Genomic DNA, 20,259 nt, shown 5'->3' with positions numbered 1-20,259 from the left:
TGTAATATTGAACGTTGTTATTGGCAACAGAAATGAAGACTGAAGTTAAAGATTGCCAACATACCAAAAAGGAATGTTGGTGGATCCCTATACACCAAAAATATACTGACAAATGGGATGAGCAAGACTGCCCAAGAGTAAGTCGTAATGTAGCAGTTCAACACTAACCATACAGAAAGAGGAATTCAAAACAGGCATTCTTGTCTTTTACTGCATTAACAACAAGGCCCCTCATATTGTGAGTAAAGAGGTAGTTGTCCCACGTGTCGCAAAAGCTGGTGCACACTACGGATTCGAGTTGCCAAATTTCACTTGATACATGTGATTGTATGGCTTGACCTTTGACTCCACAAAACCCTTTAAAAGGCTTTAAAAATTACTGGGAAGGGTCGTACCTGCCTAAGACACAACTGGACCACGTTCGAATAGCAATGGTGAAGAAATGAAAGAATACCACTACACTGAAAAGCGTTCGGAATACTGAAAGAGAGAGAGAGAGAGAGAGAGAGAGAGAGAGAGAGAGAGAGAGAGAGAGAGAGAGAGAGAGAGAGAGAGAGAGAGAAGAAAAAAACTGAGAAAAACAGCACGGTCTCCACCATAGGTTAGGCTACATAATAATTCAAGCATAACAAAGCACACTAGAAAAGCACTGTTAAATATACCAAGGGTGCGAGTCCACTAGCAGCCTACAACTTTACTAACTGCTTCCACTGTAGCCGCGTTGCCTGTATAAATAATGCACTGATACAGAACAACTCCATAGGTCGTGCATCCTTATACTATTTAGTACCTTTGACTTTTTCAGTCCCATGGGTAAGTTTTCCTTTTATTCTTGCAGCATACAAAAACTTTTTCTAAACCTTCAGAGGACCTCTTGCAATTTACCATCGCTAACCCCTCTAGTCACATGTTATATTTACTTTCCTTCTTTCCTACATCCGGACTGTCGTATTTAACTTTCGGAAAACCTCTATCTCTGAAGGGGTTAATTAGGGCTATATCTAACCCCAGCAGCTTCAAAAATTCCTCCAGAGCTCAATAAAATCACCTGAAGGTCGTGAGAATGAAATGAAAAAGACATCATCGGACTTAAGAGGCTAATTTGAAGTACCGTGTTATAAAACCATTACCATAACCATTACCGTGGCTCTGACGTTCTCCCTAACTAGGTCGGGTAGGCAACACCAGGTCAATTAAATTATTTCTCTCCTCTTCACAGTTATTCAGGTAGTTACAAGTTAAAGGATAAAAATAAAGTTGGGATGGCAAACGCAAATAAGTAGACACGACTGGAGTTTCAAGGCATGTGAATATTAAAATTATGAAATAAAGTTTATGATTCCAATAACAATATTCGGCTTCATGATATGGGAATTATCACAATTTTTACAATATTCGGAGTATTTCTCTATGTGCAAATTCTCAGCCTTATCTATTATAACACAAAGGCAACATCCACGTTTCTCAGTATTAAATTGAGGAGGAACATAAACTCTGCAAATTGTCAAAAGATGTGGGAAAAAAAATGGATCAGATAATCACAGTACACTAAAACACTTCTCTATCGAGGTCTGGCCTTGAGTCAAGGAGTCTGAGTGTCAAAACTGATACTGTAAACCATCCCATGGTCAGAACAAGTCTAGCATTCTATTTCACCTTAGGCCACACGATAATAATCACCTGAGAGTGAGTACACGAGCCTAAGAGTGTTAATACTTGGACCATTAACCCTATCTTGGTCGGGACAAATCTAGTATTGTATTCTAGCTCATGCCAGACAATTTTATTCAGCTTATAGTACGTGTACAACCCTAAGAGTTTAATACCCTTGATCCAAGGAAAAAGGTCTTGTTTCTAGGGGAATAAAAAATATTGATGTGCAATACTGGGACAATTGAAGGGTAATGCATTTTATCTGATTTGCAATGCAGAACAAGTGAACTGTTATTCAGTTCTCTCTCTCTCTCTCTCTCTCTCTCTCTCTCTCTCTCTCTCTCTCTCCATGACACCAGCTGCGTTTCGATTAACTTATGAACCTAATAAAGTTATTTCCGTCAACACCAATTGTAGGTCGAAGCTGGGAATGAGTAGAGGGGAAGGGTGGGGAGGGACAGGGAGGCGTAGGGTAGGGTAGGGGAGGGGGAGGGATAGGGAGAGGGAGGGGTGGGATAGGGGAGGGAGAGGGAGGGAAAGGATGAGGAGGGAGAGGGGGAGTGGGGTAGGGGAGGGAGGAGCGAGGAAGGGAGGAGATATAGAGTTTGGGAGAGGAGGGAGGGACAGCAGGGGTAGGAGAAAGGCGCTGGGATGAGGGACTTGAGTGAGGAGAAGTGGAGACAGGAAGGGTGGTATGAGGTGGGGTGAAACTGGTACAGGGGACGACAGATGTAAGAGGTTGGAGGAGGAGGGGTAGGGGTTAGGGGGAAACGGGAAAGGGAATATGGTGGGGGCTGGGGGTGATGAGAGGGATAAAGGTGCGGGTGAGCTGAAGATAGGAGAGGCGAGGGTAGGGCAGAGAAATATAGGGAGCTTGGAGGGGGGGATGGAGATGAGGAGTTGGGGCGATAAGGAGTGAAAGTAGGGAGGAGGAGAGAAAAGGGAGAAAACAGGAGGGATAGTTGGGGGACTCTGGGATCTCACAGCAATAAGAGGGGGTAGGAAGGGGGAGGAGGCTTTACTGCCATCCTGCACGTTGCTGACGCGGCAGGAGGGGTGGGGTCAGGGTCAGGGGTGGGGGGTGAGGTGTCAAAGGGGTGAGGTGATTGTCTCCAAGGGTTCATTTGTTACGGCAATTAATAGGGCACACGTGTTGACCTCGGATGGAAACAGAATGTACCTATTTGTTAGCCTGTCACTCAGTTTATTTATTTGTCTGTCTTTCTACTTCTCTCTCTCTCTCTCTCCCTGAAGTTTTATTAGTAGCGTGAGGCAAGACAATGAAATACATGAAAGTAATTTCAGTGTAATGAAAGACACTCAGAAGGTACGCTTTAAACTACAAACAGCACAATTCTAGATACCAAACAACAAAATCGATCCAAGTTAGCTGGAACAGTAAGGTTAGATATAAGATGAAACTCAACTATAACACGGCAAACTTAAACATAGTATATATATCAGACATGAGCCAAAACAGGGAGCACTATGAAATAATTTTACTCGTGGCTGAGTTACCTGGATACACAAATTGACTCTACGGTCACAACAAGGTGGTTCGACCTTAAATATTATTGGGTGGTCTTAATCTATAAAAGTAAATAAAAGAATGAAATAGCAAGTATGCTCTCCCTTACCCACCAAATCCTCTGGCCATGACACCGTTCATGGAAACAGTACTCTCCTGGGTGAAAATATATTAATCAAAAGCTTTTTTTTTTTTTTAAAGAAAGGCAGAAAAAAGTATTAAAAACAAGCTGTGTGATCATGAAGTCTTGAAAATGAAGAGAAACCCATCTTAGTGAAAACTTTTTTTTCCTTAAATGAACTGGACTATGAAAACTTAATCTTCGTCTCCAACACCTCAAACAGGGCAAACTGGCACTGGTTTATTTTTAAATAACAACCATTAAACTTTGTGGACTACATGTGTTTTACTTTGACCAACAAGACAGTCTTACTCGTCACTGTGAAATCTCCTGAAGTTTGAGGGTTAGTGTAACAACTGTAACAAGAATGTGAGAAGGAAATTCTTAGATAAACTGAACCGGCCCCAGGACAGCCACCCAACAGCACTGAGTTACTAGCGGCCTGGGAGAGGGTGAGACTGGGTGAGGGTGAGCAGGGTAACTTATTTAAGGGAAAGGGTGGACCAGATGGAAGGCGAGGGTGAGGTGGAAAGGTAGGGAGAAATGAGGAAGACGAGAGAAAGATGGGGGAGGGGAAGGACGGAGAGATGGAGGAAGGACAGGGAAAAGGTGAGTGTGAATGTGAGCAGGGAAGGTTATTTAATGGTGATGAAGGACTATGGAAGATGAGGGTGAGGTGGAGGGGTGAGGATATGGTGAGAATTGAATAAGACGGAATAAGGGGAAGGTAGGAAGGATGGAGAGAAGCTGAAGAAGAGGTAGGAGAAACAGGGAAAGGTGAGGGGAAGGTTAAGACAAAGGGAGAGGTTATCTGGGAGGAAGGGCGGGAAGGTAGGGTAGAGAGATGGGGAAGGTAGGGTAGAGAGATGGGGAAGCAGGAGGAAAAATAGCGAAAGATAATGAAAGATAGAGAAAGGGAGAGTATGGCGTAGGAAGCAGACGTGATGGATAGTGGGAAGGGAAGGTGAGAGACTAGGAAGAAGGAGGGATGGGAATAGGAAGGAAGGAAATAAGGAGGAAGGATGGGAATAGGAAGAAAGGAAATAGGGAGGAGGGATAGGAATTGGGAGGAAGGATAGGAATAGGGGGAAAGATGGGAATAGCGAGAAATGATAGGAATAGGGAGAAAGGATAGGAATAGGGTGAAAGGACAGGAACAGGGAGGAAGGACAGGAATAGGGAGAGAGGATAGGAAGAGGGTGAAAGGATAGGAACAGGGAGGAAGGACAGGAATAGGGAGGAAGGACAGGAATAGGGAGGAAGGATAGGAATAGGGAGGAAGGATAGGAATAGGGAGGAAGGATAGGAATAGGGTGAAAGGACAGGAATAGGGAGGAAGGATAGGAATAGGTAAGAAAGATACAAAAGGGAAGAGCAAGGTGGAGGCAGAAGGAAGGAAGGGTGAAAAAGAGGGTGAGAGACAGAGAAGGTTAAAGGAACGACAGAAGAAAAAGAAAAAAGAAGTAGAAGAAGCTAGAAACGCAGGGAGAAATAAAGAAGAATGGGGAGACAGAGGAATACACAGGAAGTAAAAATAATAGAAGACTTATAGACCCACAATCAAGTTACCTGCTGAGGTGAAACAAATTAATGTAAAAATCTGCCCAACGTGTGAGAAAAAGAAGATAGTAAAGAGGAAGGCTCTCCATCCAACGAAACAGACGGCATAAAAATGGAATGAAATAAAAAATGAATATTGGAAAGAATAAACATGAGCAGGGACAGGGAGAAAATAATAAGTGGCTAGAGGATAAGGGTAGGTCAAGGAGAATTATTTACTTAAGAGGTATGGCAGGGTTAGGGCAGCGTTAAGGGTGTGGGGGGGGGGTATGAAGAGGAGGGGTTAGGAGGAGGGTGTAAGATGGATAGAGGAGGAAAGATGGGTAGAGAGAGGAAGGGCCAGGAGGAGGTGGAAGATGGACAGAGGGAGGAAAGATGGATAGGAAGATGAAGGGTTAGGATGAAGGTGGAAGTTAGGAAGACGGAGGATGGATAGGGAAGATGGGAGGAAAGAGAACAACGACAGAAAGAGGGGAGGGATAGTGAGAAAGGGGGGCTGAACATTTTTTTTTATTAAAGTGTCAGAGGATATTCTCAGGAGGTGACGGAAAGGGAGGAAAATGAGAGAGGACAGGGAGACAGGATAAATATGGAGAGAGGAGGGAAGAGAGGGAAGGCCGGAGGACAGGGAGAGACGAGGGAGAGGGTGAGGGTGAAAGATGGTGAACTGGAGAGATTAAGTGTAGGAGCAGGGACCATAGAGGTGAAGCCAGCGCTAGGGAAGAGGAGGACAGGGTGGGAAGAAAAGACGAGGAAGAACAAGACGAAAGCGAATGATAGGGAGAGGTGAAGAGGGATGGGGAGAGTGGAGTAAGGACAGGGAGAAAAGAAGAAATGGAAGACGAGAGGACGGATGCTTGGAAGGAAAGAAGAACAAACAAAAGATGAAGATAACGAGAAAATAAATGGAGGAGAACAAGTTAAGAAGAGAAGTGAGAATCAGGAAAATAGCAAGAGAAGAGAAAAATGGAAAACAGAGGAATGCATGAAGAGGGGAGAAGGAAGCGAAGAGGAGAAGGGTGGGGAGAGAAAGGACTGAGGAGTTGATAAGGGTAAGCTGGGGAGATTAATTAAGTGCTATGGGATACTCTGAGGAAGTGAGGCTGGAGTTACAGCAGGAGAGGGAAGGGAGGACAGGGGAGGAAAGGAGGGAGAGATGAGGCAAGACATGGAGAGGAATATGGAGAAAGGGGAGGAAGGATGGAAAAAAGGAGGAAGGCAATGAATGGAAACACGTAAGGAAGGACAGGGAGGAGATGAAAATGGAGAGAGGAGAGGAAAGATGGGAAAGAGCAAAAGAGATGAGGAGGAGAAAGGAGGAAGTTTGAGGAGTAGAAAGGAGGAAGCTTGAGGAGGGGAAAGGAAGATGCAAGTGGAAAAAAGAAGAGGAAAAAAATTAAAAATAAAAGTAAACAGCAAGAGATCTACTGGTACTTTTGAGCCGTTGTTTATAAGACAGGATATGACAGCAAACAGGAAGGCACTTATTTTCTCACTGTTCACTGTACGACCTCTCTGTACACCCTATCAAATGCGTAATTCAAATCTACAAAAAACAGATTGTATTCTCTCCTTTTCATCAACTAACTAAAAAATAAACATACCCCTTCACTCCGATAACGTATTCTTCTTCTTGCTACCCCCTACGATTATATTTTGATTCTGAAATAGGTCTTGTAATGAAGGTTTTTATCTATCCCCTCGAGTTCGAAAAATCTCTCCAAAGCCGAATCAAGTCGTCTAGAGATAACAAGAGCAAAATAAAAAGTACGCCATCAGAGTGGACGGGATAGTAGGACATTTGTACCTCTACCCGGTCTAAATCCACAGAGTATATCATCAACTTTTACACTCTCCTCTCAGTGACTTTCATCATCGGAACGACTTCATAACTCTGAAACACCACACTGCTTGTCATCACCTTTCGCGTTCTCCTTATATTCTCTCAGACTCTCTCCAAACTTCCATTGGTCTGACAAGTTCACAATCCAAGAACCACTCTGCGTCTCATCACCTTTCACCCTATCCTTATATCATCCCAGACCTTTTCAGTAACTTCCACTGGTCTAACAACTTCACAGTCCTATAATCTGACACACTCAACTCCTCACCTGCGGCATTGCTGTTCTTTACGTTGTTGCTGTGAAGTAGGAAATGACAGTAATGGTAACCTGCTCCACGCCCTTGCAATTCATTCACCTCACTCATCTCGGAATTTACCTCACCCACCTCGGCATGCATCTCACTCACCTCGGCATTCACTTAACTCATCACTCACCTCAACAAAACATCAGCAAGAAATCCCAAAGAACGGCCTGTTAAAGTGGTCAATCCCTCACGTCCCATCCCGTTAAGAACGTTCACAATCAGACTCTCCAGCTGGTCATCAGGTAACGAGTCCTTTGTTTCATAACGTGTGGAGAATAGAAAACGAAAGATGGGAGAGGAAGAAGGGGATAGAGAAGCGGATAGCAGGGAAGAGCGGGGAGAGAAAGGTTGAGAAAAGAGACTGACGGAAAAAGCAACGACGGAAAGGGGTAACAAGGAAAGAAAGGAAAAGTATGAGCTACAGAGCAGTGGAGAATGGTCAGCAGCACAAGAAAAATTATGAGAAATGAAGAGAAATACTAAGAAAGAGTTGGTGTACAAGTGCAAATTGGGGAAAGCGAAGAAAAAATGAAAAACACAGAGAGAGAGAGAGAGAGAGTAGGAATGGGAGCGACACAATCTCAGGTCTTACCGACACTGATGCCAGGATGACGTTAAGAGGACTGTTGATCATTCATCCCCAGATTACCCACCAGAAACACACACCGTCTCTCTCTCTCTCTCTCTCTCTCTCTCTACCTACCTACCTACCTATCTACAGTATCTATATACTTGCAGGTGACATTGCCTTAATCTCTGAAACAGCAAAGACGTTGGAAGAAATGTTATATTACCTAAATAAAAAAAGTCTCAAAGTAGGGCTAAAGACGAACCAAAGTAAAAGTAATGTTTAATCCAAATACACCAAAAAGGATCATCAGAATAAGTGAAGATATTCTTGAAGAAGTCGAGGAGTACAATTGCCTGGAGCAACTAACAATAGGCCACGATAGCGAAATGAAAAGACGCATTACAGTTGGATGACAAGCTTGCGGTAAACACTGAGACATCATAAAAAGTAGCTTTCCAGTATGTATGAAACGAAAAGTATATAACGAATGTATAATCCCAGCTATGACGGACGGTTGATAGATCTGGAAACTGACAAAAATCGATGGAAAATCAACCAATTCGTTCTCAAAGAGCAATGGAAAGGTCAATGTTGGAAATATGTTTAACAGACAGGAAAAGATCAACTTGGGTGAGAGAGAGCAGACTAATGTCAAAGACATTATAGGAGTTGTAAAAGAACAGAAATGAAGGTGGACAGGTCATGTAGCAAGGATAAGCGATAACCGATGGAGCAAAGGACTGACTTGACTGGACTCTAAGAGACTGTAAGCGTAACAGAAAAAGGCCAGGCAGGAGGCGGAGAGATGAGATAGAAGGTCTGCGTGCAAAACGTGGCAGAGACTGGCTCAGTCAAGGAATTCATGTAAAGTGTTGGGGAAGGCATTTGTTCAGCAGTGGACTCGCAATGGCTGATGTTGATGATGATACTTTATATACGATATGTATAATTTTTTCGTACTTTCACTCCCATTACTTCTACCGTCTTTCCTCTCTTTCACTGTGTGTGTGTGTGTGTGTGTGTGTGTGTGTGTGTGTGTGTGTGTGTGTGTGTGTGTGTGTGTGTGTGTGTGTGTGTGTGTGTGTGTGTGTGTGTGTGTGTGTGTGTGTGTGTGTGTGTGTGTGTGTGTGTGTGTGTGTGTGTGTGTGTGTGTGTGTGTGTGTGTGTGTGTGTGTGTGTGTGTGTGTGTGTGTCCCTCCCTGCCTCCCTTCCCGCTCCTCTCTCTCTCTCTCTCTCTCTCTCTCTCATGTCACAAGCCGCCGGCAAAATGATTAAAAAGTTGCATATGTTGGTGCCAGCGAGGTATTCAAAAAGTATTTTACAATTTTCTTGCCCTGTTTTCATGCCGTCTCATTTTCATAATTTTCAAAGAGAAATATTTTGAGTTAAAACAATACACTCTCCCTTCAAATATTATCCTCACCAGTACTTTACACCCTTTCAGAACGATGTCGATTTTGTCTGCTTATTCTTCCTACCTCCAGATGATTATTATTGATTTCAGAAGTGATTTTTTTGGTGTTAATGAAGGTTTTGGTTGGTCTTTTGACTACCGTGGCTCTCAACCAAGATGAGCATTATAATTTGGGAGTGGCGAGAACAAAAAAAGAAAAAAAAAGGCATCACCGTGCTGAAGTTGTTAAATCTACGATGCTGTGAATTATTAATATATATTTCCCTGCAGTGTTCGCTCAGCTGATTTACTCTAGTGTATAGCGATAAAAAATGGAACTGATATTTAATGGACATGTGAATTAATATCGCTTTTGGCTCAGTAAATCCGGTGTAATCTCACGGCAGTCCTAACTTGCAGGGGATTAATTTGTCATCACTATGTTAAAGCCTTCAATCCTAGGACGTATTTATTTTATTTCATTTTCGCTATCTCCTGACAATTTAATTAAGGCTCTGAGGGATAAAAAAAAACGATGTATAGTCTTCAATCATTCCATCCGTGCAAAAGGTCTTTTCTGTGCTGAATAACGCACCATGGAGGTAACAAGACTTCACACACACACACACACACACACACACACACACACACACACACACACACACATGCAAGCAGACACACAAACACATACAGCGAAGTAAATCCACTAGAACACCAACACACAGTACAAAAGTAATTCATGGCAATATAATATTGGGAGGAGCTGGGTACGCCTGGTTTCATAAGAGGTAGTTAGGGCGGCTTATGTAATGCCGGAACGGTTAGCATATCTCGCTACACCTTTTCATCCTTTCACTACGACGGCGCCATTTATATCCTGTTCTGGTGCTGGCGGAAGAAGCCTTCATGTAGTGGCACTGATATAACCAAACTACACCGCGCCCGGTTGTATAAACGTCCCTCAGTTTCCTCTTTAACCCCCGAAAGGAGGATGTTGGACTGACGGATGAGAAAAGGTTCACTCTGCAGTTCACTGGGTTCACGTTTAGATAAGCCTGGGGTTGTAAGTATTAAAATTCCAAACTATTATATATCATTATTGCTACCACCTGACGATTTTACTCAAAGAAAGACGTCTGGCAGTGATGGACTTGATATAAGCGTCTTTAACTCCTTCACTCTGATGACGCATTTAGTTTCTCATTCTTGTCACCTCCACACAGTTGTATTTAAATTGTGAGCGCCTTTCCCAGCTAAGAGGGTAAGCCATTGCGGACACCCTCACTACAAAATGTCTATTAATGAACGAAATTATCTGCAAGTAGCGAGAACACCCCGCAATACGTCACCGGATTCACGATGTTAACCCTTTCTGAATACATTTCCCCCATAAGCTGAATAACATTAAAACGTGACCGTATCGAAGTTTTTTTTTTTACTGCTTAAAGTTACCATACTTTTTGGTAATCGGCAGACACACTGACCAAAGCACAGAATTCTTTCCTTTGTTTTACGTTCCTCATTTCATCGCGTATCATTTTCATTCTTGCTGCCACCAGACGGTTATATTTATTTTGTGCAGACCTTCCGTTGTGAAAGGGTTAGTGAAGACTGTGTGTAACCCCTCTAAGTTTCAATTTCTCCTACAAAGAATAAATCTTATGGTGGGAGCAAAAATAAAAGATATAAAAGGACGTGACCGTAGGAAGAGGTTTAATAATTTCGTAACAGTAATATGTAACTCGTATTTACAGCTGATAATACCATACTTTATTGCACTGTTTTCTGAAGAGCCAAAGTGCAATGTTCAGATGTTTCGTTCGTGCTCACAGTGTTAGTGTTTGTTTTTTTTGGCTGCTGATTCTACACGCACCGAAATAAAGAGCACACACACACACACACACACACACACACACACACACACACACACACACACACACACACACACAAAACCCCCCCTCCCACAAATACTTATAAACCCAAACAGCCCATTCCACATCACCCATCTCGCCAAAAAAATTTCCACTTTGCCTCGCCTGCATTAATATAAGACCCCGCCAGAATACCTCGTCCATCGCCCGCCACACGCTTACCAAAATTACCACGTCAACTCGAAATTAAACCGCAAAAGTTATTGAAAGTTACTGAGGTCAACAGGGAAGGGAAAAAATCTGGGGTGGGAAAATATCTGCAGTTTAGAAAAAATGTATTCCATGTATTTAGCTGGAAAGATGATGATGAAGGTGAGAAAAGATAAAGGTGGGTAAAAGTTACTGAGATCAATACGGAAGAAAAAACTGAGAGGGAAAAATATTTACATTAACATATTAAAATCCCCCTCCCCCACGACCTGTACTTGTGAAATAATAATAATGGTGATGATGATGATGAAAAATATGATGATGATGAAATAATGATGAAAAGTATGATGATGATGAAATGATGAAATGCATGACGACAATGACGATGATGATGACGATGATAATAATGATGATTATAATGATAGTGATGGTGGTGGTGAAAAATTCTGCAGAAAATACTCTGCTGGTATATCAAGTAGAGAATTCAGCTTGATTGTTGGACCTGAACAAGGGTGCCTTCATTTTACTGTGGCTGTTTAATGTGATATGGAAGTGGAAACTGTTTGGACTTTTGTTTGCAGATGATGGAATTCTTACGCCAAATATGGGGTGGAAATAGCCACACACACACACACACACACACACACACACACACACACACACACACACACACACACACACCATAAGAGGGACTATGGTCAAGTACAGCAATGGTGCCTGACAGACACACTGAGATAAATTGTACGATGATACCAAAAGGTAAGGGTGGGAAAAATGTGCTAGTGTTCCAAGTATCTGGGCGTTGGTGTGAACAAGACTGTAATGTGGAAGATGAACAGAAAGAAAGGGGCATCGGGGAAGGAAGGCAGCACGAGTGTTAAAAGCAATGATAAGAAACAGGAATATCAGCGTGGAAATGATGAAAGTATTATAAGACATCGTTCTATTTCGAACACCACCAAACAGTTAAGAAGTGCAGACGATGCTGGAGGGATACAAAGTAAGAGTGAGAGCTGTAGATACAAACTGCCTTGGAGGTTTTTATAGTGATATGGAGTTGCTGTTGTTGGAAAAGGAAAAATAAACATCGTGAGATGGTCTGATCATCTTCAGCAAATGGAGCGCGAGAGTCTGATTTGGTGAATATTATGAGAGATGGATAGGTGGAGTACAGGGAGGCCAGGGACGAAATGGCGAAAAAAAGTGCTAGAGTTTGTATAGGTGGTGGGGTGTCGGAGGGTGATGAGTACAGTAGTTAGTCAGTGGGAATACAAATGCCTGGAAGCCCTTCTGTCAGGGCTACCTCTCACAGGATGTAGCGTCAGAGAATACAGAGAGACAGATAGGTAAAACCAAGTGAAAGTTACTGAGGACAACACAGGAGGATAAAATCTATAGGTGCAAAAAAATCTGCAGAAAAAACTCAGCAGATACAGATACATTTGAACATCAGTAGGAGAAAAAAAAGGTAAAGAAATAACATTTGCAAGTACAAAAAAAAGTCTTCGCTTTGATTAATTCTAAAATAAAAAATTCTGCAGGTACAAAAAAATAAGCAGAAAAAAAATCATGCTTAAAATATCTGACTGTGAAAAAAATGCGGGCACAAAAATTATCAGCATGTAAAAAATTTAGGTCATATAAACCTATAAGTTAAAATAAAATTGAAGGTGGAAAAATAAACAGGTACAAGAACAATCTGCTGCTAAAAATTCAGGTAAAAAGTCTGCAGGTAAATGTGGGTGTGTTGGGGATGGGTTAATGGTGGGGGGGGGGGATGGTGAAGTAAATTGCTGGCATCTGCTTTTCATAATTCACATAGTTTTTAGGTGAACCGCGACGCGTCTCACCGTAAACACCGACTTCGTTACCGTGTATTGTTCCTCTGTCAGGCCCGCTTCGTCCTCCTCCCCTCCCCTCCCCATCCCCATCCCCATCCCGAACGTTATCCCACTCCTCTCCCTCTCTCACTTTCATTTCCTTTCTAAACCCTCCCCCCTCTCTCCCACCTTCACACCGCTGTCACTATGTACCCCCTGCCCTCCTCCTCCCTCTCCCCTCCCCACTTCCTTCTCCCTCTTTCCCTCACCCTCACAACCTCAGCTGGATTATATTCCCTTACCCCGTCCCTTCCCATCCCCCCTCCTCCTCCTTTTGCTTCCCCCCCCCCTTTCTCCTTGCCCTCTCACATCTTCGGTCTCTTTGTATCCCTCTTTACTCCCCCTTTCCTCACTTTCTTCCTCTACCCCCTCTCACACTTCCTCCCTCTCGACCTTCACTTCCCTACCCTGACCCCTCATCTCCTCTTCCCCTCCTACCTCGGTGCGGGGTTGTGTTGTGAGGAACGGGTTGCAAAGACGCATTATTCTCCATTTTGCATTATTGTGTACCACCGTTCCCCCTTCTTCATCCACCATGTCTCTCCACCCACACTGCTTCCACACTCCAAGGGGTATGTTCGGTTTTAACATAACTGTGGGTTTTCTTGCTTGTCAAGACTAAAAGACTACGTTTAGTTTTGGCCCAGCAGTTGTGATCAAGGGCAGCTTTCTTGTAGGATTGGCAGACTCACATCCTCTCCTTATTTTTGTTCTTTTACTTTATCGTAGCCCTAATTTTCGTCGTTTTGAGGCTTATTTCCCGTAGGTCAGTGGCAGAAAAAAATGTCACGTCTCTACATCCTTTTCACACTACTGTCTCGTGATTAGCATCATATTCTAGTGGAATCTATTGCTACAAGTCAGCATTCGAGATGAAGAGATGGCAATTTAGGCCAAGTTATATTAAACAAAGTAGGTTTATTTATCTATACGGAAATCCAGTGTTCTCTTGCTGCTATTTGTGCATCATTTATATTTTATGTACAGTAGATAAATAACGTACAAGAAAATAAGAATGTATTCATTATAAATCATTAAGGAAATTACAACTCCATGTGTTCTGACAAGACTATTTTTCATTATATTTGACCTTCATTTTTTGTGTGTGTAGTAAGTGGTCCTCATCTCCTTCCACGAACTTATCCAAATTCAGTTGCTTCTTCTATACATTTCTCGTCATTATACACTTGTACATAACTCAATAATATTCATTTCCAAACTGTTTTCTTCAGTATTAACCTATAACTTTTAACACTTCATCTTTAGGTTCTGCATATGTTCTCTTTCTCCACTGTCTTTTTTTTTTTTTTTTTTTCATTTTTACCACGTCTCCTATCATTCCTCATTTTGATCTTTGCTAATAATGCGAAAAGTTACGAACCTGATAATTGCCTGTGCATTAGTGCCTTTGCATCAATTGCTCTTTTCCCGAGTCTTCCATCTAGCATCATAAAAATTAAAATTGCTTTCTGTGCATTTTCGTATTTCTCTCTCCGATAAGAACATCCTTGAATCAGTTTATGGTAAAAATACTGTGTGTTTACCAAGAACATTGTTATTTTTCCACAGATCTCTTTGTAAAAACTTCCTATTCCTGTTTCCTCCATTCAGCTCCCCACTTTCCAATGATATTCGGTTCTTCAGCATTTTCCACTCTTCCTTTTATATTTATCGACACAATTACTTTATTTTTCTTCTGTCTATACGTTCATGTCAAACCTGCTGTTATATTTTGGAACACCAGACGATTTTATTCTGTTAAGGGTGAATAATTGGAGCCAGCATACATTCATAGGTTGTACTGTATCACGTTTTACCAGAGCAGGGCATACTAAATCTAAGTACAGTAGCGTTGTGAGTGAAAGATCCTTGCCTCGCTGCTCACCCTCACCTCCCCACACCGTATCACACCAATGGCCTTATTCTCGTGAGTTTTAGAAGTTTTCTAGCACTACTTCCTTTGCGATATATACTGTGCCTTGCATCTCAGTATTCTGCTGTAGATTATTTTCGTGGCTTTCCACTACAAGTATTAATTGCGTTTATACCGTGCAAGAATATATTAGCGTTCTCGATAAAGATAAAAACTGAAACCTCCCTAACTAACCAGAATGTGTCCCCAAATCACGGCAGACAAGAGCACTTTGCACTTACTCAGGATGGTGACGTTGCGAGAGTTGAAAATGACGCCAACCGCCTCCTGATGTCTGGCCTCGCACCTCACCCGTACCTCCCGCACGTGACCTGACTTCTCTGCTTCGTGGGTCAGGTCCGAGGAGGTCATCCACCCGCCGCCGCTGTCCTTGCTCACCTCAGATGTCGAGTTCTTCACCTGTTTGCCTGTAAGGAGGGAAGGTCGGGTTTTATCACGTTACTGAGAAGATAGTTTGATTACCCTAACCTAAGTAACACTGTTTAATTATTAGTTCACTTAAGCTGGATCTGAAAATGGATTCGACTTGAGCTTAACTGTATGATTAACACTTTATATTGTTAGGTGTAAGTGATGAATCTTAATGTTTTCAGGACCGAAACTTCCTGGCATCATTCTCTGCTACAGCCAGAATATTTCATTTTAAAGGTAAAGTCCTGGTAACGAAGATAAGCTTCAGTACGACGTCGTCTTTGTAACTCCAGTCTTCCAACTCCCAGATGCTTATCAGCTTATACAGTAGCAGACATCTCGTAAACATCTAGGTTAACAATGAAGCTCCTGTCTAATTATTATATTACTTAACATCAATATGAGTACAAATTAAGATAATCTGTTCTAGATGCTACTGTATATCACTAGACGGCTCTGACGGACCTAAGACATTTAACAGTAAATGCATAAAAATAAGTTACTTTTGAAGCACTTCGTTCGGTTCGTTTCATTTTTAAAGGTTTCAACATGCTTGCATGCATCGGCCTTTGTCACCTAGTGGCAGCTCTCCAAGCTGCTCGAGCTCCAGCAGCTTCACTATTTAGTTCCTTATCCGTGAGGTCACAATGACCTCGTCCCAGGTCTTTTTCGGTCTACCTCTAACAACCCTACCCCTATCATCAACACTTCTCACTTTCTGCACCCAGTTATCATCCTCCATCCATTTCACATGCCCAAACCATCTCAATCTACATTCCCTCATCACAACACCAATACACTCCAGTCTCATCCTACCTCTTAACTTTTCCATCGTAAACGTAGCCCCCACCCCCTTCCCAGCCCTCGCACTCAGGGACACACTCACACCCATCTAATCATTGTCATTCCTGTACGTTTGAGCCTGCGAATATCCTCTTCCTTTACAGCCCAGGTCTCACTACCATACAGCTTTACACTTCCAACGCATGCCGCACACAATGATCCCTTAGCACGGAGGGAGAGCCCTCTCAATGTCAAGAGGGACAACAGCTCCCTGAACTTCTTCCGACCACTCCTCACCCCAGCCCTACCTCCAGCACATAATACGTCTCCCAAATATCAAAACTCTTCCGCACACTTAAGAGACTCACCAGCAAGTTCAATCCTTTCACGCCTGACAATCTCCACAAGATCTCCCCGACACACCTCACACATGAAATCAGAATTATCTCGCATTCTACCTCTAATACCACTGCATCTCTAATGCACCCACTTATCACAAACACTGCACAAGATGGAATTACTTCCCACGCCCTTGTAGCAAACCGCACATGGCCACTCTCCCTCTTCTTTGACAGTACCGCCACCAGCCCTAGATACCATCACTTGTGTTTTATCTGCATGTACTCTTAAGCCCTCGTGCCCCCACACCATCTCTCCACTTTCTAAAGCTTTCCTCCGCCTCCCTTTCATTCTCTGTAATCAACACCAAATCAGCATACAACATCTCCCACGGGAGTCCATTTCCAAAGTCACGAGACAGGGCTTCAAGTACCATGATAAACAACAAGGGGCTCCAGACTGACCTCTGATGCACACTAACATTCACGGAAAACTCATCACTCAAATCTCCATTCACCCTTACCTTGGAGCAAGCACCCACATACATAGCCATAACTCTTGACAATATATGATTAAGTACTGCAGTGCAAAGTGACATGCTGCAATTACAATTTTTCAGAGTATACCCATTGAGAAAAACATATAAAAAGGAATTAGGGAAGAATGATAGGTGAGGGTGACAGGTGAGAAAGTCACAGGTGAGGGTGGCATATGAGGGATGAAAAGTGAAAGACTAAATCTGAGGGTGACTGGTGAGGGGTAGCAAATGAAGGGTGACAGTTTATGGGTGACAGGTGAGGGGGACAGGTGAAAGGTGACAGGTGAAGGATGATAGGTGAGGGTGATCGTGAGAGATGAGGGTGAGGATTGACTCTTACCATCAATAATCCATGTGAGGGTGGCTGGAGGGTTGGCAGGTGAGGTTTGACAGGTGAGGGTGAACTTCTCCCCCGCCGCTACCACTGCCGGGCCTGTCACCTTTACCTGCGTGGGAGCGTCTGAGGGGAAGGGAAAGGGTTAGTAAGGGGAAGAAGATCGACTGTACCGTGTGTGTGTGTGTGTGTGTGTGTGTGTGTGTGTGTGTGTGTGTGTGTGTGTGTGTGTGTGTGTGTGTGTGTGTGTGTGTGTGTGTGTGTGTGTGTGTGTGTGTGTGTGTGTGTGTGTGTGTGTGTGTGTGTGTTAAAGTACTTCTCCAGTTGTTAAAAGAAATGACCTGATGATGTAGGCTAATCAGTGGAAACCTTTAGATGTTACAGTAATCCTCCAGATGTTACGGTAAGCCTTCAGATGTTACAGTAGGCCTCCAGATGTTAACGAAAGTAAGCCTCCAGATGTTAAAGTAAACCTCCAGAAGTTAATTAAAGTAAGCCTCCAGATGTTAATTAAAGTAAGCCTCCAGGTGTTTAAGTAAGTCTCCAGATGTTAATGAAAGTAAGCCTCAAGATGTTAATTAGTATGCCTCCAGATGCTAATTAAACCTCCAGATGTTAATGAAACCTCCAGGCGTTAAAGTAAACCTCCAGATGTTAATGAAACCTCCAGGCGTTAAAGTAAACCTCCAGATGTTAAGTAAAGCAAACCTACAGTTGTTACGAGACCTCTAATTCATAATATACCCCCAGACGCCAATGACAGTAAATCTTCAGATGTTAATTAAGCCTCTTTGTGGTAATTCAGGTAACTCTCTCTATATTAGTTAAACCTTCAGGTATACACAGAAGTAAACCTGTGACTCTCAGTTTAGTCTACGGAAGTTACTGAAGCTTCCAGATGTTAATAAAAATCTAAAATGCTTATAGAATTAATCCTACTGTTGTTAATAAAAGTCCCTAATGTTAAAGTCAACAAAAGGTAATCCTCCTGATGTTAAGATGTAAACCACCAGATTTTAATTACACCCTAAAATGTTAAGTAAACCTCCAGATGTTAATAATTATGCTTCAGATGTTAATTAATTCAGCAGATACCGATTACAGCTACCCACGCCTGCCAACACCTTTTAGACTCACGTAAACTGAATCAAGAGGATGTTTCTGTTCCTCCTCCTCCTCCTCTTCCTCATTACCATCATCATCATTTCAATTCCCGTCCTTCTTCCCAGCATGAAAACAACAACAACAAAAACAACAACAATAATAATAATAATAATAATAATAATAATAATAATAATAATAATAATAATAATAATAATAATAACTACGCTAACACTAATACTAATACTACTAATAACAATATTATCATCCTGACCATTTTACCACATAAAGCTGAAACTTAGTAATAGTAAAAACTATTTCCGTTATTAGGCCGGACCACTTAACATATGTAAAAATATCACAATTGCTTTACAGTGACAGAGGCTTGGTGACTTGATCATAGAACACCTTGCACAAATAAATGGATCTTTTCTTCCTGCTTTCCCAACTCCAAGCGTCTTTACTCGACTCAAGACCTCTGTGCTGAGTGACTTAAAATTAATATATATATAACTCACAGTGGACAGTAAGGGTGACATTGGCAGAGAGGGGCTTGGTGAGCTGGTCATTGGACACCCTGCACTCGTACACGGCTCCGTCTTCAGCCCTCGTGGCCGTCACCTGCTGGCTCACACTCACGCCCCTGCCCTTCTTGCCTTTCCGACCGTTCTCCCCTGATGGCTTGCCCTTGAGGTATACGCTCTTACCCGCCTGGGTGTGGTTGGACTGCTGGTGGTGCCAGTACCATGTGACCCAGGGGCTAGGGTTGCCGCCCAGCACACGACAGGTGAGGGTGCGTCTCTCACCTGCCCGCAATACCTCACCGGTATGGTACCCGCTGATCACAGGTGCCCCGGGGGGATCTGGAAGTGAAAGAGGACAATTAACACTCTCAGGCTCCTATGATTACCTCAGTTTAATAAATTCAAGTTAGCTAAGAAAGAATACTGAGTTGTTCCGACCACTGCAAGGCTAACTGTGATAATGCTGACACTTCCAGATTCGTATGACTCCCATCTGTCTGGTGCAAGCCAAAATAAAATCGAGTTATCTCGACCAAGAAAGTTAACAGAGGCTGTATTAACATTGCTTGGCTCCTACACTTACTTCCAAGCGAATAAAGTCGTCCTTTGTTGCCCAAAATTACTAGTGAAATTGACGATCATGAGAGGGTTAAACACTTTACTACAAAGACGACATTTTTGTTTTATTCTTCGTACTGAATATTTTATTCACCTCAAGAAAGACTTGTTCGAATTGGAGGATTTAGGTGTACCTTTCATTAACCTTTCAGCCAGAGGATATATCTTATTTAATTCTCCAAGATGATGTTACTCTGCTCGGGATGAACTTTTCGAAATGACGAAGTTGGGTGCAGACTTTTGAGCTGAATAAAATCATCTGGAGGTGGCATGAATAAACACAAAACGACGCTCCTGAGTTGAAAATATTAATTAGTGGATCTTAGACAGATATGACGTCACTAAAAAGTATACTGTAAGTGATCAGGAAGAGGCGCTAAAAATCCTAAAACCTTAAAGAAAAGAAAAAAAAAGACACTGGCTTTTAGAGGAAGTACCGATAACTGTAACACAACAATAAAGGATTGGCTATATCTGAACCAGTTATCAGTGACGTATAAAAAATGAGTGGTGTAACGAAATTTTTACAGATCTACAGGAAACGTTTTTTTTTAAGAATGTGTCCCACGTACTCAGGAGACGTAAGAGAGGGTGAGGCTTATCTGAAATTACGGGTATTTAAATATTTGGTTAATCCTTTAGTACTGTGACGTCTTTATTTATTTATTTACTTTTTTTTTTTTGGCAACCAGATGACTGCATTCATCATAGAAGAGAGAGAGTAGATAAAGGATGTATCTCAC

At 42.4% G+C, this 20,259-nt stretch overlaps 1 protein-coding gene across 1 annotated transcript in view; it reads right to left on the bottom strand.

Annotated features, from left to right (window-relative positions):
- Positions 1–20,259, bottom strand: part of LOC145413630 (nephrin-like) — a gene marked incomplete at its 5' end in the record, with an annotated part of 296,625 nt that overhangs the window by 122,475 nt on the left and 153,891 nt on the right. The window contains 3 exons of the mRNA XM_080283291.1: positions 15,090–15,275; positions 17,280–17,399; positions 18,893–19,237. Coding sequence (XP_080139417.1) covers positions 15,090–15,275; positions 17,280–17,399; positions 18,893–19,237 — 651 coding nt within the window. The remainder of the gene's footprint in view (positions 1–15,089; positions 15,276–17,279; positions 17,400–18,892; positions 19,238–20,259) is intronic.

This window comes from Coenobita brevimanus, chromosome 97, assembly GCF_032717465.1.
Source record: "Coenobita brevimanus isolate Jiangsu-jjx chromosome 97, ASM3271746v2, whole genome shotgun sequence".
Taxonomy (NCBI): domain Eukaryota; kingdom Metazoa; phylum Arthropoda; class Malacostraca; order Decapoda; family Coenobitidae; genus Coenobita; species Coenobita brevimanus.
The sequence above is the reverse complement of the archived record's forward strand: the minus strand, read 5'-3'. Positions and strand labels throughout refer to the sequence as shown.